General features: G+C 42.0%; 1 protein-coding gene across 4 annotated transcripts in view; it reads left to right on the top strand.

Annotated features, from left to right (window-relative positions):
- Window positions 1–212: 212 nt before the first annotated feature.
- The window catches only part of LOC5502739 (dynein axonemal heavy chain 6), a 65,211-nt gene continuing 40,269 nt past the window's right edge, over window positions 213–25,154 (top strand). Inside the window, exons 1-48 of one of the 4 annotated variants that reach the window (XM_048731876.1) lie at window positions 213–596; window positions 692–724; window positions 1,150–1,595; window positions 1,960–2,172; window positions 2,261–2,315; window positions 2,475–2,609; window positions 2,793–2,928; window positions 4,193–4,343; window positions 5,113–5,308; window positions 5,633–5,817; window positions 6,160–6,268; window positions 6,559–6,679; window positions 6,976–7,127; window positions 7,244–7,396; window positions 7,606–7,707; window positions 7,869–8,018; window positions 8,218–8,460; window positions 8,676–8,819; window positions 9,164–9,373; window positions 10,548–10,661; window positions 10,910–11,008; window positions 11,480–11,757; window positions 11,982–12,086; window positions 12,450–12,523; window positions 12,594–12,676; window positions 12,981–13,127; window positions 14,291–14,401; window positions 14,619–14,744; window positions 15,246–15,401; window positions 15,562–15,657; window positions 16,042–16,245; window positions 16,596–16,749; window positions 17,217–17,488; window positions 17,943–18,044; window positions 18,332–18,442; window positions 18,566–18,655; window positions 18,969–19,064; window positions 19,146–19,442; window positions 19,763–19,846; window positions 20,179–20,406; window positions 21,077–21,298; window positions 22,339–22,486; window positions 23,194–23,300; window positions 23,485–23,535; window positions 24,012–24,143; window positions 24,363–24,436; window positions 24,654–24,751; window positions 24,887–25,050. In XM_048731876.1, coding sequence (XP_048587833.1) covers window positions 402–596; window positions 692–724; window positions 1,150–1,595; window positions 1,960–2,172; window positions 2,261–2,315; window positions 2,475–2,609; window positions 2,793–2,928; window positions 4,193–4,343; window positions 5,113–5,308; window positions 5,633–5,817; window positions 6,160–6,268; window positions 6,559–6,679; window positions 6,976–7,127; window positions 7,244–7,396; window positions 7,606–7,707; window positions 7,869–8,018; window positions 8,218–8,460; window positions 8,676–8,819; window positions 9,164–9,373; window positions 10,548–10,661; window positions 10,910–11,008; window positions 11,480–11,757; window positions 11,982–12,086; window positions 12,450–12,523; window positions 12,594–12,676; window positions 12,981–13,127; window positions 14,291–14,401; window positions 14,619–14,744; window positions 15,246–15,401; window positions 15,562–15,657; window positions 16,042–16,245; window positions 16,596–16,749; window positions 17,217–17,488; window positions 17,943–18,044; window positions 18,332–18,442; window positions 18,566–18,655; window positions 18,969–19,064; window positions 19,146–19,442; window positions 19,763–19,846; window positions 20,179–20,406; window positions 21,077–21,298; window positions 22,339–22,486; window positions 23,194–23,300; window positions 23,485–23,535; window positions 24,012–24,143; window positions 24,363–24,436; window positions 24,654–24,751; window positions 24,887–25,050 — 7,152 coding nt within the window. In that variant the 5' untranslated portion in view covers window positions 213–401. Of the gene's footprint in view, window positions 597–691; window positions 725–1,149; window positions 1,596–1,959; window positions 2,173–2,260; window positions 2,316–2,474; window positions 2,610–2,792; window positions 2,929–3,425; window positions 3,439–3,697; window positions 3,720–4,192; window positions 4,344–5,112; window positions 5,309–5,632; window positions 5,818–6,159; window positions 6,269–6,558; window positions 6,680–6,975; window positions 7,128–7,243; window positions 7,397–7,605; window positions 7,708–7,868; window positions 8,019–8,217; window positions 8,461–8,675; window positions 8,820–9,163; window positions 9,374–10,547; window positions 10,662–10,909; window positions 11,009–11,479; window positions 11,758–11,981; window positions 12,087–12,449; window positions 12,524–12,593; window positions 12,677–12,980; window positions 13,128–14,290; window positions 14,402–14,618; window positions 14,745–15,245; window positions 15,402–15,561; window positions 15,658–16,041; window positions 16,246–16,595; window positions 16,750–17,216; window positions 17,489–17,942; window positions 18,045–18,331; window positions 18,443–18,565; window positions 18,656–18,968; window positions 19,065–19,145; window positions 19,443–19,762; window positions 19,847–20,178; window positions 20,407–21,076; window positions 21,299–22,338; window positions 22,487–23,193; window positions 23,301–23,484; window positions 23,536–24,011; window positions 24,144–24,362; window positions 24,437–24,653; window positions 24,752–24,886; window positions 25,051–25,154 lie in introns of those variants that run through there. The other 3 variants (XM_048731842.1, XM_048731899.1, XM_048731894.1) reach the window with 3 other exon arrangements.

Genomic DNA, 25,154 nt, shown 5'->3' on the forward strand with positions numbered 1-25,154 from the left:
TTTTTTTTAACATGAGGAGTATCTGGCTAGCTCATTTTCTATTTGTATCTTGACGAAAAATAAAATCATCCTAGCCTTGATCAATATAAGAAATCCTAAACAATTCTTCTCGTTGGAAAACTATTATCTACAACATCCGTCTATACCGGAAGTCCAAATCCTGGTTCCTGAATTTCTATCATGGAAGCGAGGCTACCTATTTACTCTGACTTGTTTCGTAGCAACTTCAGCTGAAACAAAATGGCGGCCAACAACGACGAAAACAGATATTTGGCCGCAAAATGGTTTTTGAACACAGGTTAAAACTCACTGACTGTTGCCTTGTTTTATAACGAGTAGCGAAAAAGCTATTCAGATCATAATTTAAGGCAGTGGAGTTTTATAGATAGATAACTGTGAAAATGGCACAAGATTTCAACGGTACTCTCGCAAATGGTCATCCAAGGAAACCACCAAACACTGCGAATGGCTCGCCGTTTAGCCTGCCTGGAGTTGACGAAAATAAACTACGAGCAAGAATATACTGTAAGCCTCAACTTGCACCTCATCCCAAAGCCTTAAGATTTACTGGGCCCACTCCAGTTCAAGAGAAAAAGGTTTGTAATTTTGTGAAACTACTTGAAATATCTTTCTTGTTTTGTATATTCCCACGCTCAAAAGTTTGACGTGCTTTGCTTGTTTTGTATGGCAGGGTATCCCAACGGCCCCTAGACTTGAACCCTTGGTAAGTTGCCTGTAATTAAGGTTATCCGTCTTTTTTCTAAATAGTCGGGGCTGATTGTGTTAGTACAGTAGAATGTTTCGATGGTAGCAGTGGTAACTTAACGATTGCAGTTGTGGTTTGATGAAGCTGTGTTTTTAATAAATTTTACAACTTTACGATCTAGCATCAATTCAAGGCATTTAGATTCTAGCGTGTAAATAATATTTTTATTGGATAAACGAGTTAGAATTTTTGTTCACTCTTGCTTTATTCATTTTTTTTCTGTTGTAGTATCAATTTTGAACAGTTGTATTATACGCTTATTATATCGCATATACTTTTATTTTGATTAAGTAGTATTTTTGATAAGCAACTCTTTTATGAACTTAGTATAAAATTATGTTATCCAATTTTACAACTAAAAAAATATATATTTAATTTTCAAGCCAAACTTGGCAAGATATCAAGAGAAGCAAAGAAGTCTTCCCGGTACAGTGGCACTGAAGACAAAATCCCCTACACCTCCCTTGTCAGGAGAACCAGACAAGAAGAAACGCAAAGACTCTGTGGAGCCCCTAGAGCGCAAAGCCTCTCCCCTCCCCAACCTCCCTGAGGACCTCAAAGAGAAACAAAACAAAATAGATGCTCAAGCCAAGGGTAGGAACTCCCCTCCCCAACCCCCTCAAGGCGGCTCACCTCAACAGCGAGCTTTAAACAATGCAAGGCAACAAAGAGCTAGCGTTGAGTCACAGAAGTCAGACCTGGCACCTGAAGGGATTCGGGATCCTATACAGATGCTGGCATTAATACGACAGAACCCGCGGCTGGGTTTTTTGTACTTAACACCTGCTGTCGATCGGTCCTCCATCGAGTACAGTCCCTACAATTTGAAGTAAGTCCTCTTGAGAAAAAATGTAAAATGGCAATCTGCTCTAAACTGTAATCATCTATCATTGAGTGACTAAATCCAATATTTCTGTAAATGCCTTGATAAGCTGCATTTTATTATATGATATTCTTGTAACTTTTTTTTAAGAAACATAGATCAAGGCCATAGCTAGAAAACTTTGTTCAGGGGAGCAAGCTCTGGATATCTCTTTTATTTGTTTTGGGGGCAGACACTACTTTTTTAAATGTCTGCTTCTAAGGGTGCAGCTGCCCCCCGTGTCCCTGTTCTATCTACGGCCCTGCAGAAGTACTGTGCTGTTGCTCTCATAGAAATTGTCCTTTGACAAATCATTTTGTTCTGCTCATAGAATTGTCAGGCATTCTGACATCAACCACTCAGACTACTCCACAATCAGCACAGAAGGTGTCACCCACGTGCGAGATAATGAAGCAGAGTTTACTTCCCTTGAGAGATGGGAGAAGGAGTATGTCGACTACAAACGGCTCGTCAAGATTCCAACATTTGCAAACTTTAGGATGTGGAAGGCATTTGTTGTCTGGAGGAAGAATGTCCGCACAAAGTAAGAATGCTTGCATGAAAGTGACTCATTTTTATTTTTGTTGACCTTACTTAACAAGTTTGCTAACAGTTTCAATTTTTTTTTTCAGGAAAATTCTTCAGTGTCGAAATTCTTTGCAAGAAAATCTGTTTATTGTTAATGCAGTAAGTTTTCTTTGATAATATTTTCTCAAAATTCATTACTGTTGGTTTAGTACAGTCATTTGAACATAAACATGGCTTTGTATGAGAGGAAACACTGTAGCAGGGCATCTTGCAAATGTATATAATTTGGAACCATGATAGAAGTTTGTCTTTTTTTAGTCTCTTCGCCCAGCTCTGCTGAATGTGAGGGAGATGTGCTATCGTATCAGCGACATGGGCTTGTGCCGAGTAGAGAAGGGACACACCTACACCCTTGATGAATTCAGGAATGCCCAATTCCAACAGCTGGAAGAGGTGCTTCATAACATATATTATCTTGCTTTAATTTACAGAGACAAGTGATATTAAGTAAAGGTCTGTGGCTGGGGAGGGGGTCTGAAGGATTTGACTGAGTAAAAACACTTCTATAACTAATTCACCTTTCAATAACCATTCATAATTTGGAAATCACACACTCAACTGTTTTCCACAATGCAGGTTGCAGGCAGGCTGGCAGAGTTTAGGGACCTTGTGAAAGAGGTGGTTCGCAGTGCCTGTCGTACTGCACTGCTAGAAGCTGGTTTTACACCAGATGACTACTTCCTTGATATGGAAAGCCCAACTGGCATGTATGGTAAGCCTGTGGTACATAATAATCCCAACTGGCATGTATGCAGGTAAGCTTATGGTATCAGATAAGCCCAACTGGCATTTATGGTAAGCCTGTGGTACATAATAATCCCAACTGGCATGTATGGTAAGCCTGTGGTACAATAAGCCCAACTGGCATGTATGGTAAGCATGTGGTACAATAAGCCAAACTGGCATGTATGCAGGTAAGCCTGTGGTACATAATAAGCCCAACTGGCATGTATGGTAAGCCTGTGGTACAATAAGCCCAACTGGCATGTATGGTAAGCCTGTGGTACAATAAGCCCAACTGGCATGTATGGTAAGCCTGTGGTACTGATAGTGCTGAATAACGTAGCCTGTGGTACATAATTAGCCCAACTGGCATTTATGGTAAGCCTGTGGTACAATAAGTGCAACTGGCATGTATGGTAAGCCTGTTGTACCCTTTAATAAGCCCAACTGGCATGTATGGTAAGCCTGTGGTACATAATAAGCCCAACTGGCATGTATGGTAAGCCTGTTGTGTCCTAATAAGCCCAACTGGCATTTATGGTAAGCCTGTGGTACAATAAGCGCAACTGGCATGTATGGTAAGCCTGTTGTACCCTAATAAGCCCAACTGGCATGTATGGTAAGCCTGTGGTACATAATAAGCCCAACTGGCATGTATGGTAAGCCTGTGGTACATAATTTGCCCAACTGGCATTTATGGTAAGCCTGTGGTACAATAAGCGCAACTGGCATGTATGGTAAGCCTGTTGTACCCTTTAATAAGCCCAACTGGCATGTATGGTAAGCCTGTGGTACATAATAAGCCCAACTGGCATTTATGGTAAGCCTGTGGTACATAATAAGCCCAACTGGCATTTATGGTAAGCCTGTGGTACAATAAGCGCAACTGGCATGTATGGCGGCTGACTTCAATTGCTGTTTTGAGTAACTGTACAGTATTACAACCATACTGTAACAAAAGATGACAAATTTGTTTGATAATGAGAGAGTCATAAAGAAAATTATAGCCTTAGCTTTGCGCTTGTTTTCTTAGCATTCACCAAAATGTGGTAGTTCGCTGGTAAAAAGCCACCATTTCAAATCAAAAAGGCTGTTTTAACCGCGGCACTGCAACTAATCTTGTACTAATCTTTCAGCACTGGTCCATCCCAAACATGATTTCCATTCATGTTTGTAAAGAGGGGGGCTTTTGTTTCTTATGTCGTTTTTTGTTTTTTATTATCTAATATTTTTTTTCTTTTTTCTTTTTTTAGATGAGTATGGTCCTTCTGGTATGGGCCATTCATCCTCATCCTACATGATGCCTAGTGGTTATGGCGAGATGGACATGTATGGAGATGCCCCTGACAAGATGACATACACAGAACAGGCAAATAAGAGGACACACTGCAGGCGTCTTACAAGGTATGTGGTGATATGAACTGAAAAATGTAACGTGTCAAGGGTTACCAGGGAAAAGCTGTGAAGCTGGGACCAGTAGTTTTTCTATGGAATACTGTATGTGATGAAATCTTCTAATGACATTTTAGTTGTTTGTGTGGAACAAATATAATGCAATGACATTTGTCAAGTGGTGAGAGAAATAAAAAGACCAATCCAAAGTAACAAAATTTTAAACCTGGGCATGCTTGACTCACTGAATAATGATCGTATAAGGATGTAAAGAATGTTACCTTCTGTTCAACTAATAATCTGATAATCAACTAATAGTCATAATCACCTTAATACACTGATAATCAACTAATAGTCATAATCATCTTGACAATAGCCTGTCAGGAGCTAATAATACGACCAGGACTATCGTCTGGTGTTGATGTTTTCTCTGGATCGACTATCTCTCATCCCAGTCCTGGATTGTTGTTTTATTTATCAGAAGAGATAATGTGTCCTCCAAAATTTGCCGATTCACGTCAAAAAAGATGTTCTCGAGCAACGCGGCAATCCATTTCCCGCATCAACCCCTTCAAAGGGCTTTTGTTGCGCTGCTATTCGTCTGTCTATGACTGTGTGCAATATTCCACCTAGCCTACAATCTATAAAGTAGTTCTTTATTATTCATTTATATTGTAATGTTTTTTTTCTCTGTTTCATTTTATTTAGCGCTTTAGAATATGTGCACATAGTTTTACGGCTTTATAAATAAATATTATTATTATTATTATTTCTACTACAGTTTTATTCGCCTTGCCGACTACCTCATTGTGAATACCATGCACGTCCTTGCCGTCAACTCAGTGGCAACTCTCCTGAACTACTTAGAAGAACAGCTGCAGAATGCCCCACCCTTAGCAACTCTCCTGGGTACCAAGAAAGAGGGTGCAGCCAAAGCAGATGAGGAGGACAAGGAAGAAGGGGAGGAAGAAAAGAAGGTGTGAAAAATGTGCACCAGAAACATTACATTAGAGGCGAAGCCATTACCACAATCCTTGCTTACAATGCCAAGTTTGTATTTTTTTTGCATCACCATTACCATTACGTAATGCCATGTTCTGGAGTATGTAACAACTGTTATTCCCTCAGGTTTACTCACTAATAAGCAATTATTGTAATTAAAAATGAAAATCAAGATGAAGAATTTGGTACCATATGATACTATACCCTTGGGAGGATACGTTCATGTTTTATGGTTTACAGTATGTAAGCTCTAAACTTTCTAACCCAAAAATAAATTTTGGTGTTTTTCTGTGCTTCAGGAGGAACATGTTGAGCTTGATCCTTTGTTCACTACTGAGCTGCTCATGGAACCGCAAGCTCTGCTTTTCTACCCGGGCCTGGAGGACTTTGATGAAGGTCTTGGTGAGGTCACCAAGAGGTTCCAGGACGCCGTGCTGAGTGTCTCCAATCTGGTTCCTGACCCTTACTTTGATGCATTCACAAGGTACATGCTTGATACTTTTATATAACTGCGTAGAGCTTTGCTTAATCATTTCACATTTAGGCGGATGCTGCTTCTCATCCCCTCTAGAATTCTGGATCCTTTGGATTCTCTACGTTTATAAATTCTACCTGGGATCCCTCTAATAAATCACTTCTTTCTCAACAATCTCTTTAGCAATTCGGGCATAAAAGGGTAAAACGCTTCCGTGCTTTGGCAGAAAAGTATGTCATGCATGTTTCACAATATTTATTTCCTTTCTGGGTGAATTTCATTATTTTTACGATAATCAATTTCAATATCCAAGAAGAAACATTAGAGCCTCTCCACTCTGCTTATCCGTAGGCCCATCATCAATGGCAAAGTGGAAGAGAAGACTGCAGGGGAGGGACCCAGCTTGGCTACGATGTTTGAAGATGACCGACACCTCCAAGGCGTGATTCAGAGCATCAGGGTAAGACATTGTCCACAGTGCAGGTCACACTTGAGTGGGCAGACTATATGCTTCACTGTACTTTGCATACATAGCCTCCCTCCACGGGTTTTTCTATAGGCAGGTTGCTTACTTGTGATCTCAGGTCGCGACCTGCCTAAAATAGCCTGCGAGGGAGGCTATACTTTGCAAGTATCTCATGGTTACCTATCTGGTTATATTTCACCTTATTGCAAACTTATTAACCTTTCTGTTAGAGGATCACACTGCGTTGTTCTAACACAGTATCGTTTCTTGATGTCCATAAACAGGATGCCATCTCGAATGCGTTTGACATGGCATGGAAGTATGCCAATACATTTGAGCCATACCGCAAGTTCTACCAGGAGAATGAGAGTCTGGACCTTGAAGCCATTAGGGAGGGAGAACATGGTGAGTGTTATAATTAATTTGGAATAATTATCAAGAATTTGTAATTTTTCTCTATGAGTCAGGTTAGTGTTACTAGATGCTCAACCCCAAGATAGTGTGGTTCTAATTAAATAAAAATAAAATAAAAAGGCCACATGCGTATGATTAATTGAGCAATAATCTACAGTGTGTTACTTGCTCTAAGAAATTGGTGTGCCCTGGCTTTTTGTTTTGTGTATGATGCTGATGCAGCTTTTATAGAAAAAAGATAACAAAAATTGAACGACCCATTTCTATCTTCATTTACTGAAATGTAGATGTGGAGTTCTTTGCGACCTCACTCGAAAAGTACAACAGTGAGCACGAGCAAGCAGTTGGGATCATGGCCAAGAAGCCCATCGGCATGATACTGGCTGACCTCAGGAAGCTCAAGGAAGTCCTCATTCCTTCTCCCCTCAAATGCTTGGAGGTAAAAGCAAAAGCAACACTGTATTGTGTTGTAAAAGGGGTCAATTATTATCTGACAACTTTAAGATTTAGGCATGGAATCTGAATTTACTGAAGAATCGTGTTTCTTGTTCATAGGTCATTAATGACATTCTCCCCAAGCTGGCAAAGAAGCGTACAGACGACCTGATGAAGTTCTGCCAAGACGCTCAGTTTGAGCTGGAAGTTGTTCCAAGCTCAACCAATGATTATGTCAAAAGTCTGACATTCTTAGACGAGATACAAGAAAAGGTAAAATTTACCCTTACCAAATAAGGTAACATCTAAAATACATACCAGACCACAGTGAAGCTGCTTCTGATGTATGTAATATATGATTACGCTAACCATCAAAGACTGCAGGATCCATGAAAAACATGAAAGAAATTAAAAGACATCGATTTTACTTGCTTTTTTGAAATTCCAGCACGAGTTTGTAAAAGTCTTGAATTGTATCGTAGATCGATGACATTGAAGCTGAAAGTATGACCATTAAGGAGCTCTATGACTTGATTGACAACTACAAGGTGCCAACCCCACCTGAGGATCTTGCTGTTTATCAGGTAATGAAAACTTTGCCTTAAGCACCCTACAGGAACATCATTCGGTAGAATTTGATATACCTGGAACGTGGCTCTAGTTCAGCCTTTTATTGTTTCAGTAAACTGGTGGTTTCTTTAGCATGTCGGTAACAGAATCTTCTAATGGTACTTCTTTCTCTTAGACTTTAAGGCCGACAGTGACAGCAGTGCGCAACGTGATTGACAAGTCTCTCGCAGAACGAGACTCGAACATTGATAAATTCTGCACATGCATGGACAAAGATATTGTTCAACTTGGGAAAGATGTCAAGGAAGTCAAGCAAAAAGCTCAGGTAATATAAGACCTTTTTCAAATATTACATAACAAATCTACCCAAATACCCAAGCAAAGTGGCAAGTAAATACCGTTTTGTGTTTCATATTAAATCCCTGCATTTTTTGCAGGAAGATATTTGTATGATAAACATAGAATATGCCCAATAAAACACAGCTACAGATTTCATAGATAGATTCTTGTATCTCGACTTCCAGGACCCCAAGATTCTCGATTCGAGCTCCAAATCCGAAAGCATTATTGCGTACCTGAAGGAGTTACAAGGGAAGATGGACTGGCTGCATGACACTGCTTTCACCTACAAGTCATACCAGAAAAACTTTAAGGTAGAGGTGACCAAGTTTGAGGAGCTGGAGGAGGTGCACGCGGAGCTCCGGCTCAAGCAGTCGCTCTGGAACTCCCTGGTCGAATGGGACCAGTCTCAGCAGGATTGGACAGAGGTTAGTTTTTTTTTTCAAACTGGCAAAAATCAAGCATGGCAGGTGCTCCCTCATAAGTTAAACTAACACATTATCTTATGGGATTGTACGCATTGTTGAACAATGTCATTTGAAACATTACCGTTGCTGTCTAATAAAAAGTTATTTCACTGTTAAATAACAAAATCGAAGGAAATAAAATAGAAAGGTATAGCTCAATATCTTTGTCTTTTCAGACACCCTTTGAGGAGCTGAACCCCGAGACTCTGAGTAACAACGTTATGAAGTACGCAAAGACTGTGATGCAGCTGGAGAAGGGACTGCCACCTAACTCGGTCGTGCCCATCCTGAAGGAGAAGGTCGAGAACATGAGACACAAGGTAAGGAAACCCTTCTTTTTTTTACTGGAAAACGTATAGGCTTTCCGGCAGTGGGAACGTAATGATATATTGTTATGGAATGGCGGGTGAAACCTTTAAAATGCCATGCAAACTGTAGTTGACATCGAATAAGCAGTTCGTATGCTAGCGAACAAGGATCCCTGAAAGTGCAATGTTTTTATGGCATCCTCAGTTTTTATGGGTTTGAATTCTTGAAGCGGTTGTTTTTCATGTGTTGTATGCTTCATTCATCTTCATCTTTCATTCCATTACTGCTTTACTAATGCTTTGATTGAAGTGAACTTTATCTTGTATATCATACACATTGGTTCTTTCTTCTTTAGCTGCCAGTTATTACCAACCTTCGAAATCCCGCCCTCAAGCAGAGGCACTGGGACCAGATCCAGCAAATATTCAACTATCACTTCAAGGATGAGGAACCGCTCACCCTCGGACTCTTGGACAAGATTGAGGCTTTCGAGCACACCGAATCCATCGAGGAGGTGTCAGGACAAGCGTCTAGCGAGGCATCCCTCGAGGGTATCCTCAAGAAGGTAATGTGTTCCAAATAGCATGAGAATCAGGCCTTAAGATAGGCTGGCTTGTAGTGAGGCATCCCTTGACGGTATCCTCAAGAAGGTAATGTGTTCCAAATAGCATGAGAATCAGGCATTAAGATAGGCTGGCTTGTAGTGAGGCATCCCTCGAGGGCATCCTCAAGAAGGTAATGTGTTCCAAATAGCATGAGAATCAGGCATTGAGATAGGCTGGCCTGTAGTGAGACATCACTTGAGGGTATTCTCAAGAAGGAAATGTGTTCCAAATAGCATGAGAATCAGGCATTAAGATAGGCTGGCTTGTAGTGAGGCATCCATCGAGGGTATCCTCAAGAAGGTAATGTGTTCCAAATAGCATGAGAATCAGGCATTGAGATAGGCTGGCTTGTAGTGAGGCATCCCTCGAGGGTATCCTCAAGAAGGAAATGTGTTCCAAATAGCATGAGAATCAGGCATTAAGATAGGCTGGCTTGTAGTGAGGCATCCCTCGAGGGTATCCTCAAGAAGGTAATGTGTTCCAAATAGCATGAGAATCAGGCATTACGATAGGCTGGCCTGTAGTGAGACATCACTTGAGGGTATTCTCAAGAAGGAAATGTGTTCCAAATAGCATGAGAATCTGGCATTAAGATAGGCTGACTTGTAGTGAGGCATCCCTCGAGGATATCCTCAAGAAGGTAATGTGTTCCAAATAGCACGAGAATCGGGCATTTGCGCATACTGAGTCATTTAGGAAAAGTAAAGACAGGCATCTCTAGAAGGTCACCTTCACTGAAACAATGTGTAAATCAGGCTTTATTTAAACGTCTGGGCTAGCTTATAGTAAGGCATCTTTGAAAGGGGTTCTTTAGAAGGTAATGCGCACTAATGTAAATCAGGCATTAAATTAACATAGGCTGGCTCGTGGTGAGGCATCCCTCGAGTGCATTCTCAAAAAGGTAATGTGCACTACAATTAAGTGAGCACACTGAGTCTTTTAAAGTGTCTGAACTGGCTTGTAGTAAGGTATGTATTTCTCTTAGGGATACTCTTAAGGTTATGCTGCAAATTACGTGTAGATCAGGCATTTATTATAGAGGTGTCTAGATAAGGCGTCGCTTTATGAATAAGATATTTCAACATAAAGTCATCCGTTTTACTCCTGTACTAACAAGGCTTTGTTTGTTTTCAGGTCGAGGATGCTTGGAAGTCCACAGAGTTTATAGTGCTTCCCCACCGTGACTCTAAAGACGTGTTTATCTTGGGTGGCGTTGATGATATCCAGGCCGTCCTGGACGACAGCATGGTAAGATGGTCATACAGTATTAGCACTAGTCAGGCAATGCGACATGCAGTACTAGGAACCAGTCAGGGATTACAATATACGCCTCTTAGAGTTAAATCCTGAAGGGCATGTGTGACGAATGTATGGGGCACCATATTGGCTGTGGAATATACATTTTTTTCATGTTCTGTTGCTTTTGCAATTTAACACTGTTGCTACAGTGTGCTTATACCAGTCTTTGATTGTTTGTTTAATTTTTGTCCACTTAGATTAATGTCTCCACGATTGCGGGCTCGCGTCACGTGGGACCCATCAGACCACGAGTGGAAGAATGGCAGCGACAGCTGTATCTGTTCAGCGAGACCATGGTACAGTTTGCACATGTTGGGTCTTTACACTAGGATGTTTGTCACAAGGAATTAATTTAGCTTTAGTTTTAGCTCAAATATTACATCTACCCTGTTGATTCTCTGTCTATTCTCTGTCTATTCTCCTGATTCCTGTCAATTCTCCGTGATAATAGCAGCTGTATTTTAATGGCTTGTATTCCTATAAAGCACGCTTTGATGAGGAATCTCGCGGGTAATTGTTTGAAATAATTCCTTCAAATTGAAACCAGTTTAGTAGCCTCTTTAAAGCGTGTGGATGATCTACGATCCATCGAAACTCTGGCTGAAATAATCACCATCGCTTCTTGTTTGCAAATTCTGAAATAAATAATAGTCAGTCAATAGTGGTTTGAACGTTCTTATTGATTACATAAAGGTATATAGGAAAAATACCATGTCTTTCAAATCATTTACTTTTATAAACTCAACAAACCTATCATTGTCTCTCAGGACGAGTGGATGACTTGTCAGCGAAACTGGTTGTATCTAGAAAGCATCTTCAGTGCACCAGACATCCAAAGGCAACTCCCTGCGGAGGCGAAGATGTTCATGACCGTGGACAAGTCATGGAAGGAAATCATGCGGAAGGTGAACAGGCTCCCGAACGCACTGAGAGCAGCTACACAGCCAGGTCTGCTCGAGACATTCCAGAACAACAATGCCCTGCTTGACCAGATACAGAAGTGCCTGGAAGCCTACCTGGAATCCAAATGTGTCATCTTCCCAAGGTAAGCGCGTTATGAGCCAGTGAAGGATGCAAAGGTCAAACCAGCCAGTGTTCTTTGAATGAGAATACCTTGATTGGCTGGCTTATGAAAGAAGCATGCTGCGAGCCTTCCATTTGTATATGAAGAACTTGTTTAAGATTGCTGTGGTCCCTCTGAGAATGAGTCCCCAGCACTCTAGGCACTTGTCACTGCGCCTCTGATGACTAAATTGTTTTTGTGTACAGGTTCTACTTCTTGTCTAATGACGAGCTACTGGAGATCTTGTCTCAGACTCGTAACCCACACGCCGTCCAGCCACATCTGCAGAAATGTTTCGATGCGATCGCCAAGTGAGTAATAATGCCTGATATCAAGGACTTTTGGCAGCTCTGTAAATAGTTAACTGTTTGGGCAATGTTTTCATCAAACAAACATTTCGAAAGCAGTAAGCATTATAACAGGGAGAGAGTTTTAGGGTGGATTTTTTGATAAGATTATGCGATTACGTGATGTATAACCTTTCTTCATACAGCAGTAGTAGTACGTGGTCGGAATAAGCTATAAGATACGTGGTCGGAATAAGCTTTTAACCATGAGTTTTGAGATAGTGAATAGAAACATACAGTAAAAAGACTGTCAGAACACAAGACTTTAAGAAGAACTATAGTATTGTCATTGTAAAGATAATTGATCTCGGTCCCATTTTGCTGTAGGTTGGAATTCGGTTCCACAGTCCAAGCTCCATCAACACCTCAAGACCAACCAGTCACTCCTACAGGCGAAAGACGTAAGATGCGTTATGCTGTTGTTATAATGTTGTATTATTCCTCTTCATTGTGTTTGTTTTCTGCTTGCAGCAATGTCTGCCAGTAAGGCGCAACAGACCAATGACATTCTAGGGATGATCTCCCCAGAGGGGGAGAAGGTCAGCCTGGGCAAGGTAAGCTACTCTCATTCAATCGAAACCTTAACCCTTTGCTTTTCATGGCTTAAAGATATGTCAAATCACCCGTTAAACTCTCACAAAAGTCCCCTAATCTCTTTATTCTCCTCTCTAATGTATACCACATGGTCTAGAAGCCCACAGTACATAATCACCAGTAGTACCACGATAAATGCCTTGTTCCCTTCTCACTATTCCCTTTGTATTGTATTCCCCATGGTTTAGCAGCCCATAGTATCTTGTGACCAGAGTAGCACCCCCAAAATTGCCTTCTCACTCCTCTTTGTATTGTATTACCCAGGGTCTTAAGGCTCGTGGCAACGTTGAAGACTGGCTCGGCAAGGTAGAAGAGAGCATGGTCAGCTCCCTCAGGCGTCTAGCAAAGGCGTCCATTGCAGACTACGAGTCCAGGCCTCGAGAAGAGTGGGTCACCCTACACCCTAGTCAGGTGGGCCGTGCCTTGCTCGTACCTTGGTTAAGCATGGGCGTATCCAGAGGGACTTGAAATCATATGAGATTTTGATGTTAAATGCTGACACTTTGTTTTGTTGCTTGCACGGTTCAGCAGGGGTAAATCCAGGGGCGTGTCGTTATTGTAGACAATAATAAACGATTTTAGAACATTCCAAAGTAAGGATTTTTTTTGTTACTAGGCAAATGTTTTAAAATTTGCCAAGTAGTTTCTTGGTGGGTATTAAAATACCGTGCTAAACGCGTGGGTATTAAAATACCCACCTGTTGGTCGTTTCTCAAAAGTCCCGATAAACCCGGAAAGTCACCCGGTAAGCCCCCGATAAACTTTACGGGTGTTCCTCAAAACGGCCGCTATTGTCGGGCCCGGAAAAAATCCCGGTAACTCGCCCGGTAACTTACGGGAGCTCAAGAGCTCCAGTTAACTTACCGGGAATTACTTTTAATGCGATAATTGATACCCAAAACGATGTTTTTCCTTAATATTTTCAGCTGAATTTATAGATCAACTATTCATCTAGAATTTGCCAAGATGAACTATCCAATTTGGTGCATTTTTTCCGATTAAAATCTCGCCATTTTCAAGTTGTGTCGAGTTGTAGTGAGTTTTCATCAATTGAAGAAACCATATGACTGGCCGGAAAGAAGTGAGCCAATTACGGCTAACATCATTTTATGGGATTCACTACCAGCCAATCAGGTTTCTTTTCTGTCAAATAATTTGACATTTAGCTGTCACCGTGCGCCTAAACAACTTTGCGAAGGTTTGTTTTGCTACAAAATGAGACTTTATCTACTTGTTCTTCGTCTTTTTTTCGAAAAGTGCCGATGCCAAGCAGTGTTTGGGGTACCAGTTGTCTACAGACATCGACAAATCTACGATTTTTATTGATATTCAATAATTATTTAGCCAATCTATTCATTAACTCTGAAAATTATAATTTGCTTATCACGAACCCGTAAACAACCGGGAGCTACTGCAAGGCTTGAGAAACGCCCTTCCTTGCCCGGAAAAGTATCCCGAAAACTCTCCCGGTACCCTAAGGGCCCGGTTATTACCGGAAGTTTTGAGAAACAAGCCCCTGGACCGAGAAGCAGATTGGTGTGAAAGTCGGTGAACATTTCTGTATTTCCTAACAGATCGTCATCATGATATCCCAGACGATGTGGTGTCGGAACATCACCGAGTCGCTCAACTGCGAGGGGGACAGGGTCGAGGCCATGAAGCATAGGGAGCAGGAGTCGTTCCAGGTAAACCAGTGTCAAGCCTTAACTTAAATTACAATCGTAATCTGTAGTATTCCTTTCGCTACGGTACCATTACCTTGAAATCTCGATAACCCTGATATCGCCGTTTATATCTGCTCTGAAAATGTCGCACTTCTTGACACGGCACATCGTCACGCTTATAGTTCCGTGTAGTAAAAAGCCGTTTTGAACTGACTCGGTTACTGTATTGTTTCTGTAGAACCTGAACAATCTCGCTGCACTTGTCCGTGGGGTACTTCCCAAGCTGACTCGAAACATCCTCGGGGCGCTCATCACCATTGACGTACACGCCAGGGACATTGTGACGGGCATGGTGAACGCAAAGGTAAAACGCTACCCTTTTCAACAACTCAGGGTCTAGCTTTTGTGATCTATAAGGCGGCGTTCGCATAAGCCAGACTGTTATGTCCGTTTTTATGTAATGCTCTCATTAGCCCCACCGCCTCCCTGTACAACAACTTTACAGATACGAATGTCTGTAATGATAAGTTGGGCATCATCAGTGGGCTGTTTGCCTTATACCTCTATCATTATAAATGTGGTTCAAACGGTTGAGAGTTATATTGAGATATACCGCGAACAATCAGTTCTGTTGCTAGTAGAGAATGTCCTTCTTGTAAAGCTGTCAATTCCTATAACCTTTCTCACAGGTGATCTCTAGGCTTCATGTTTTAGTGTTGGTGATTTTCTAGGCTTCAAACGGTTAAGAGTTAAAGATATTGCAGACAATCACTTATGTTACTAGTAGAAAATGTCCTTATTACCTTCTTCCTATAAATCTGTCGATCCCTATAACCTTACTTACAGGTTTCAATGTGTTTTTAAGGTTGATAGCGAAAACAACTTCGAGTGGATTAAGCAGCTCCGCTACTACTGGGACCCAGACCTGGATAACTGTGTTGTGCGCATGTCCAACTCAATGTACATATATGGCTATGAGTACTTAGGAGCCTCAGCTCGTCTCGTCATCACGCCGCTGACTGTAAGTATTGGTTGCTCAGAGCACACCATTCTATGAGCATCATTTGATCAGCCCTGGAAATTATTTCTCGAAAGTGCAGCTCTAATTGACCATACACCATTCTCTCACTTACTTTGTCGGCTCCACCTTGCATATCACTGTTTCAAAACTTTCTGTTTAGGATCGTTGTTACCTGTGCCTGATGGGTGCTCTTCAGCTGGATTTGGGCGGAGCGCCGGCAGGACCCGCCGGAACTGGAAAAACAGAGACAACCAAGGTACAAATTACCACTAGAAAGGACGTCCTCTAAGTAAAAGTATTTTTTAAATAATTATTTTTGTAGTACGTGCCTAAAACATCAAAGCCTTTCCTACTCAAGATGTATGGCTTAACCTGGACACCCAAAGGCTTACCTTAGATCTGCACATGCCTATGGTACCTCCAGGGATAAAATGTAAAATGTCGATCGACTATTCATTTGTTATTGTTAACAATCGAAAATACAGCGGTTCGTTTGCGAGAAAAGTTCAAAATAACCATCCACGAATGAATTCTGATAAGCTTACTTGCTTACAGTTACTTGCTCGCATGGAAACAATGGAAACGGATTCTTCAATTTGTATTGTAAAATGGCAGAGTGATTCCACTTCTTCAATTCCAGGACTTGGCGAAAGCATTAGCGAAGCAGTGCGTGGTGTTCAACTGCTCTGAAGGGCTGGACTTCAAGATGATGGGACGGTTCTTCTCGGGTCTGGCCCAGTCAGGCGCCTGGTGCTGCTTCGACGAGTTCAATCGTATCGACATTGAGGTGTTGTCTGTCATAGCTCAACAGCTACTTACCATCAGAAATGCCAAGGTTGCCAAGGTAACGTGAATATCTACAATTGCACGTGCATGACTCGGTATTCCTTGTTCAGTTCAGACGAGTATAAAGGACCATCTCTGATCTTGATTGTTGTTGGCGCTTCCTGTTTTAGTCTTAGCTTAATGTTTGTGTTTTTTTTTTGTTGTTGCTTCTCTAGGCTTCATGATTGATTGTTGTTGCTTCTCTAGGCTTCATGATTGATTGTTGTTGCTTCTCTAGGCTTCCCGCTTAATGTTTGAATGTTGTTGCTTCTCTATGCTTCATGATTGATTGTTGTTGCTTCTCTAGGCTTCATGATTGATTGTTGTTGCTTCTCTAGGCTTCATGATTGATTGTTGTTGCTTCTCTAGGCTTCCCGCTTCATGTTTGAGGGTCGTGAGATCAAGCTTGTCCCAAGCTGTGCGGCCTTCATCACCATGAACCCTGGATATGCCGGCCGAACAGAGCTCCCTGACAATCTGAAGGCGTTGTTCAGACCTATGGCCATGATGGTTCCTAACTACGGTATGTGCACCGAACCCCACATCACATACTTAAAGTTAAGACAAGTTAAAACAATAGTCCTGCATTGCTTTATTCATACATTTTTTATTCAATTTTATTAATTATCACGTCGAAACTAGGCACTTTTATAAGGTACACACACCATTTTATTCTAACCCCAGCAGCTCAGGCCATTATTTTGCTGTAATTTATTGTTGTACGCACGTGCCTATTGATGTATAGCCAAGCTACATCCTACACTGTTTTCGTGGATAAAATGATAATACCTCAAATGCGATCTCTGCCCTAAACATAAAATAACCTGCCATGGTCACATGCTCAAAATTTCTCTTTATCATCAAATGTTTTCAGGTTTCCTTCTTATAAATTATTATTGAAATATCAACCAAAATTATTTCAGTAAAGTTAGAGTGCTCACATCATAAGACGTTCATCTTCAACTGATCATCAATGCATATTCTTTTCAGCTCTTATCGCAGAAGTTATTCTGTACTCTGAGGGCTTCGAGTCCTCCAAGAATCTCGCACGCAAGATGACCCAGATGTACCGGCTTTGCAGCGAGCAGCTGTCGCAGCAAGATCACTACGACTTCGGTATGCGTGCCGTCAAGTCTGTGCTGGTTATGGCAGGTGCTCTCAAGCGCAGTAACCCTGATCTGGAAGAAGACGTGGTGCTCATCCGGGCTCTACGGGACAGCAACTTGCCCAAGTTCTTAGCTGCTGATGCTATTCTTTTCAGGGTGAGTCAGAGGTGCACCAGCGGGAAGTCGGATTTGCATTAGGGGAAGGGGGTAAGGGGTGCAACTTCGGGGTAGTCAGAGGTGGATCGGGGGGTGGGTAGAGCATCAAGGATGGGGGTCAAAGCTGCTTCGGGGGAAGGGGTCAGACGTACACCAGCTGTGGAGGGGGGGGGGAAGGGAGGTGGATCAGGGGATGGGTTGTGCATAGAGGGTGGGGTCAGGGGTGCTTCTGGGATGGAGGGAATTGTCAGAGGTTTTTTAGGGGTGGAGGGGCGAGTCAGAGATGAATCAGTAAGAGGGAACTAGTCAGAGGTACACCAAGAGGGCTTAGTCAGAGGTGCAACGAGTGAGTCAGAAGTGCTTACGGTGGGTGAAGGGGATGTGGGTCAGCTGTACATCATAAAGGGACAAAAGTCAAGAGGCATTGATTTATTATTTTTGTTTGTTCACGAAGGCCATCCTGACTGACTTGTTCCCTGGAAAAGAGATTCCAGACCATGACTACGGCAAGCTGCAGTCCACTATCGAAGACTGTATGGTCGCCAAGGGACTCCAGGTCAGTACGGCATCCTTGTGCTTGTGTGCTGATAGTGCTGTCTTTATCTTTAAATAACTTAATTGCCACTAGCGAGCTAATCCGTTTTTTTCCCAAGCTAATCTGTTTTTGGCGTTATTAGCTCACGCATTGCCGGTAACGGCTATTGTTTCACGTTTCGTTTAAGTATAAGCCAACTGTATTTTCTGCGTTGCAACGCAATGTTTGCTGTATTTGCTAGCTTACCCCGGCTTGTCTGTGGTTTGTGTTGAAGGCGTTCTTAGTAGTACTTTTTGCTGTATTCACAGGCTATTCCAGCCCTGGTAAAGAAAGTTATCCAGCTTTATGAGACAATGATTGTACGGCACGGTGTCATGTTGGTTGGTCCCACTGGCAGCGGAAAGACCACCAATTACATGGTATGTCAGCTTGTAGCATTTGTCCTGTGTAAGGGTTTTACCTTTTCTCTTGTCCCCTGCAAGTTAAATGAATACTTCACCTTTTGATGTACAAACGGTTAACCAGATCAATGTTCTTTTCAGATGTTGCAGGATACATTGACGAGTCTACACGAACAAGCAGAAGACAGCCCTTACTACCTTCCTGTTCAAACACATATCCTCAACCCTAAGGTACGTAAAGTACCATACAATATGCTTTTAACGGTTCGCACATACATGCGCTAAAACCTAAGGAACAAAACAAGTCACACAAGGTACTAAGCTGCTCACAGACCTCCTTAACACTACGCTATGTAACATGCCTCTAAAGATACTTAAGGTTCACTCGTGCTGTACATGCTAAGCCTTAAAATACGTAATATGCCACACAAGCACGCAAGATACCTATTAAACGGTTTTGAGGTGAGAAATTCACCCGCCTCACCTCATCTCTTGAAAGAGCTCTATATTATTCATGTGCTTGATCTGTGGCACTTTCGTTTAGTCCGTGACGATGGGTGAGCTTTACGGCGAGGTAAACAAGCTCACCATGGAGTGGAGGGACGGGCTTATGGCGCTCAAAGTGCGACAGTGTGTCCAGGTAAGCCACTTATTGTTATAAATTGCCAGAACTATTTGACGCAGACATTGGGCTTCAACTGACACTTGCTACCAATTGCAGGAAACAACTCCTGATCACAAATGGATCGTCTGTGATGGTCCCGTTGACGCGCTCTGGATCGAGAACATGAACACTGTGCTTGACGATAACAAGATGCTTTGTCTAGCGAACAGCGAGCGTATCAAGCTAAACAACACTATCCACATGCTGTTCGAAGTGCAGGACCTGGCTGTCGCCTCCCCAGCCACGGTCAGTCGCTGCGGCATGGTCTACATGGATCCCAATGAGCTCGGCTGGAGGCCATTCGTACGATCGTGGATGCAAAAGCATGGCGATAAGATGAAGGAAGAGACCAGGGTCAGTTGTGCTTTTATTCTTATATTTTGGTACAACATTTACCAAAAAAAAATCATCTTTTTTTTTCGATTATCCAATTGTCTTTTTTCCCCTAGTTTGCCCCCCCCTCCCCTCTGAAGTTTTCTCGGATATATTTTTTTAATTTACAAGATCCCTTATCGGGTTATCGTTTAATACGGACAATAAAACAGTATGAATAAGTGATTATAAACCCATTGAAACAACAAATATCATTATATTTTTGTATTTAACAACCTGCTTTTTTCGGAAATTACCCCAATTCATCAGCAACTGTTGATTTGATTGCTATGTTATGTCAGGAGTACCTATGGAACCTGTTTGATCACTACGTGGATGCTGGATTAAAGTTCGCAAGCAAGAAATGCACCCAGGCCATGCAACAGGTTCGTGCTACGTACGTCTATTTGCATCTTTACTAATGTAGCTTGATTAAGACGTATTGATGTTAGAAAGACGTGCTACTGTCGCCACCATAGCAACTAGCCAAGCAGGATCCAATTATACAGTTGTGATTGGCACACATTTTCATGATCATGAGGCTTCAACCTTGTTCTAGTGCGTGCTGAAGCATTTCTTTACCTTGTTTTTTTTGTAATAAAGTTCAAGTCAATCAGATAGTACGTTGCCGTATTCCTTCCTACATTCCTTCTTTCCTTTCTTCCTTTAATGGCACCACGGTAGCGCGGATATTTACAAGTGAACTCTTTCTTTCCAGGTGGACATCAGCAAGGTGACGACGATGTGCTGTCTGTTCGACAGCTTCTTTTTCCCAGCCAAGGGTGGACCGGACTTTAATCTAGACCCGACCAAGCTCCATCCCCTGATCTGCACTGCCTTCCTGTTCGTATTCCTGTGGTCCATCGGAGGAAACCTGGTGGAAACTTGTAACGAGTCCTTTGACACCTTCACCCGGGATCTCTTCGCCGACACTCACGATGTCCGGGTAAGTAGTTACACACAATGTCCGGGTAGTTAGTTACACATAATGTCCGGGTAAGTACTTACAAACAATGTGTGGGTAAGTAGTTAAACACAATGTCCGTGTAGTAAGTTGTAAGTTACCTTCTTACTGCGGTTTTCAATGTTCTGCGACTCTCGTCGACGATAACCGATAGCTATAATCGCCTTCTGGCATTCTATCATTCAACATCCTTGAAGTATTTTCATTGGCGGACACAAAAGGCTTTCAATCACGCCATTTTTCGTAGCTCTGACCATTCAAAAAGCATCAAATGATATTCCGTTAGTTTGAATGACAGAGCCAGAAAGCGATATAGCTGATTGAAATTACTGACGACAGTTTGCAGAATATTGAAAATGGCAATATGGCAAGGCTGCTAAAGAATTTTCTTTTATTTCTGATTTGGGCTAGTAAATGTTTGTTTTATTAAAGAAATTACTTGCAACCGTTCGGTATGCTTACTTCTTTGCCTCTCAATGTTAAGTGGGTAACGAGACGATCTCTTGAAAACTTGAGCTTCTTTAAAAATATAATTGACGCATTCTGGCTCTCAATAAAACCCTGGTACTAACTTCAAAAACTTTGAATGTCGAGAAGCCTTAAACAGATTCCAACTCCATGTCGATTCCCATTATTTTCTCTATTATTCCAGATTCCCGGTTCAGGTGACTTGTACAGCTACTACGTTGATTTCGACACACGCCGCATGGAGCCATGGGAGAAGATCATCCCCGCCTTCAAGTACAGTTCCGAGGTGCCGTACTTCGACCTGCTGGTCCCCACCGTGGACACCGTACGCTTTGGGTTCCTGATGGACAAGCTTCTGTCAGTGAACAAGTCTGTACTGTACACCGGCACAACGGGTGTTGGCAAGGTGGGTATGATTGTAGTCAAACAGTAAAGATTTGCCATTAAGTGGAAGGCGTCAAGGTCATGATACCTTATTACCCTTAAAGCCGCATTGTCACCAGTTTACTTCCGGAGGTCCGACGGAAACCTCAAACGTTAAAAGACAAAAGAATCTATTAAAATCCGAGATATTAAACAGGCCATCCGCTCTTAATTATCAATCACATCCTCAAAGAAACTTTCAATAAACACACATCTTTCAATATTTTGAAATATTTTTCGCGTTTTCCGTTAAAAATCATCGGAGACTGTTACGTAATCGACCGGAAGTAAACTGGTGACAATGCGGCTTTAATTTTCGCGTCATTTTAATTTCGCGATTTTAAAAGATTCGCAAAAATAAAGTGACGCGGAAGTTAAGTGTCGCGAAAATTAAGATGCGCTTAAATTAAGTGAGTATACAAGAAGCCTTTGGGGGAAAATTGGCCGTTTAATAAGCTTTATGGAAACACCTTGTCTATTTAGTCATCTAAGGTACATATAGTATGGTGAGGGGTTGAGTTGTACTTGTATTTATAGATTTTTATGAAGCTAAATTTAGCCCACGCATCTTTTTGTTACATATTGTTTCAGTTTTGATGATTACAGCACATTTTAATTTCACTTGTTTTACTTGATTTTATTATCCCAATGAAAATAAAATGACCTGTTTTTTACGAGAATAGGAAAATCGCGAAAATAAAGTGTCGCTTAATATCGCCATTGGGGCCTATTAACGCAGATGAGAAGAACCATTACCCACCTTAGTGACTGGAAGTTTACCGTAAATGAACTAATAAACACCCCCTATCTAAAGAACGCCTCCTATCTAATGAACTCCTCCCCTAAGCTTACAAGTTTGTATTGAACGTCCCTCTCTAACAAACACCCCCTCTTATAACCCGCCTCCACGAGAGCAGCGCAAGAGAACACGTTCACGTTTTCTTGAACCAGTGCTGCGCTTTATTGCGCTTGCTTCCTAGTGGGAAGCAAACAAGCTGAACAAGCTGTATTTTGTTTCCACAGTCTGTGATCGCCAAAGCCATCCTGGATGACATCTCGCAAAAGTCCAACTATATGGCCATTATGATGAACTTCTCTGCGCAGACAAGCAGTCAGCGAACCCAGGAGATGATCGAGACCAAGCTTGAGAAGAAACGCAAGAATATCCTAGGTATGGTAATGACTCAGGATCCACTACACAGCGACATACGGCACCAACTCACTTATGGGTATCTTACAATTAAGACAAGATAAACCGGCATACAACACCGATTTAGACATAATCATCTTAGGTATGACAAAATACGGGTCATGTAGAAGCTATCGGAAAAGATTTCACCACATTGGATTGCTTTGGATTGATGCAACACAGACGAAGAACGGGAATACAATAGAGCAATGAGGGTAATCTAGCCAATCATGTTAGGCCTTACGAGTGGACTTCTACACTTCTCCAAAATACACAGACATATGATACCCTTCACACTAGCATCCTAGGTATGGTAATGCAGACCCCTAGTCTAGCGTTATTTACCGCTCGTCTAGGTGTAATAGCTGCCTCACATGTCTTGTCTAAAACTATTTATCGCTTGTCTAGGTGCACCATAATAAGTCAGTGCCATAGCTGCCTTACAAGTCTTGTCTGAAACTATTTACCGCTCGTCTAGGTGTAATAGCTGCCTCACATGTCTTGTCTAATACTTTTTATCGCTTGTCTAGGTGCACCATAATAAGTCAGTGCCAACCGCTCGTCTAGGTGTAATAGCTGCCTCACATGTCTTGTCTAATACTTTTTATCGCTTGTCTAGGTGCACCATAATAAGTCAGTGCTATAGCTACCTTACAAGTCTTGTCTAAAACTATTTATCGCTTGTCTAGGTGCGCCGGCTGGTAAGAGGATGGTGATTTTCGTGGACGATCTCAACATGCCAAAGCTGGACACGTACGGCTCCCAACCGCCCATCGAGCTGCTCAGGCAGTATCAGGTTAGGGAATACATTATTCTGGAGGAAGCCAGACCCTTACATTGTCTCGAGGGAGCCCAGACGCTTTCCTTGTCTTGCTATTTTTATTTGTTGTGTTGTGACAGTGCAATGCGCTTATATTTTTGGGGGTTATTTGGTTAAACTCTTTTTTTTCGGCACGTTTCTGATGAACCATGCTTTTCAGGATTTCCGCGGATTCTATGACAGAGAGAAGTTGTTCTGGAAGGAAATTCACGTGAGTATTCCTTAAGTAGTCACTCAGACATCGTTTTATGCAGTCAATCATGTGCATTGGAGAAGGGGACTGCAATTGATATTGAGTTTACACAAGAACCTAAAAATAGCTCTTGTAAGGGTTTTATCTTATTAAGTGATCATTTTATTACCTTGAAACGTTAGTCGATGAAGTGCATAACAACATCGACCCACTAAGGTTGTGTTGTGTTTGTTTGCTGACTTGCTCTTGTGCCGTACGACATTTCCATCTGCCATTGTGTATGTTATGTTTATCATAATTCCCTGTTCTTGTACCACAGGACATTACCATCTGATGTTATATGTGTATGTTCGTGTTTATCATCAATTCCTATTCTTGCACGACTTGATGTGGTGAATGTTATGTTTATTATACTTTCCTGTTGTACCACAGGACACGATTTGGTGTTGTGTATGTTCTGTTAAATATCAAACTTTCCTGTTCTCGTACCTCAGGACATGACCATCTGCTCCGCGTGTGCGCCTCCTGGTGGTGGTAGGAACCCTGTAACGCCACGCTTCCTGCGTCACTTCAGCATGTTCTGCATTCCATCTTCGGCCGAGCACACACTTGGACATATTTTCAAGGTAGGCAATCCTAGCTCTGCCTAAAATATTCACTATACTAGACGGAGGACATAACAGTCTTTTTACATTTCACACTATAACAAGCTGTTGCTTGTCGTGTCGATTATACTTAAGCCATACCAACACAAAATAGATAGTAATTCCCATGCATTTAGAGGCGATCTAGGTTGCTTTTTTATCATATTTACACCTTGTGATGATCTTGTTTTTGTGGTCCAGTCTATTGTGAGTGGCTTCTTGCTGGATTTCCCGGCCGAAGTCCGGGAATGCGCGGATGCTATCGTCGGTGCAAGGTAAGAGCTCAGATTTGTACCTTCTTCCTTCGCCAGACATCGCTTTTTACAGAGCAGCCTTGCGATGAAAACGATACGCCACACTTTCGTGTGTGGTTTTGCACTGAAAGCCAAAACTGTAATAGTCGCCTCCTCTATATATGGAAGTTTGATGATAACAAAAAGCACCTAATTTGCTATGATTTTACCAAACATGACGTGTGTGGTTTGCTTGCAGTGTGGAGATCTACGCGCGCATGAGTACTGATCTTCTACCGACGCCGGCCAAGTCGCACTACGTGTTCAACCTTCGTGATTTGTCAAAGTGCATTCAAGGTACCTTTATAAGTCAATGGACGTTCAAACCAGCTGTTCCAATAAACCTCTCCGTCTTTTTGTTCTCTTCTTTTAACATATTTTGTTGTACATACTTCACGTGCTTCGGAAGGAACTGATCATGTTAATGTGCAGGCGTACTGCAAGCGGACCCTGGCGTGATCCGTGACAAAGGACAGATTTTCAGGCTGTTCTGCCACGAGGCGTCACGTGTCTTCCAAGATCGACTCATCAACAAAGAAGACAAGACCTTCTTCAACACCATCATGTCGGAGATGGCACACAAGCACTTCCAACAGGCTAGTATTCACTGTTTGCTTTATACTAACTTTCAAATAAGGCCAAAGCACGTACGGGAAACAAATCAAAAGGAAACTCTAGCTGCGAAGCTATGAAGTTTACG

Source organism: Nematostella vectensis, chromosome 1, assembly GCF_932526225.1.
Source record: "Nematostella vectensis chromosome 1, jaNemVect1.1, whole genome shotgun sequence".
In the NCBI taxonomy this organism is placed as follows: Eukaryota; Metazoa; Cnidaria; class Anthozoa; order Actiniaria; family Edwardsiidae; genus Nematostella; species Nematostella vectensis.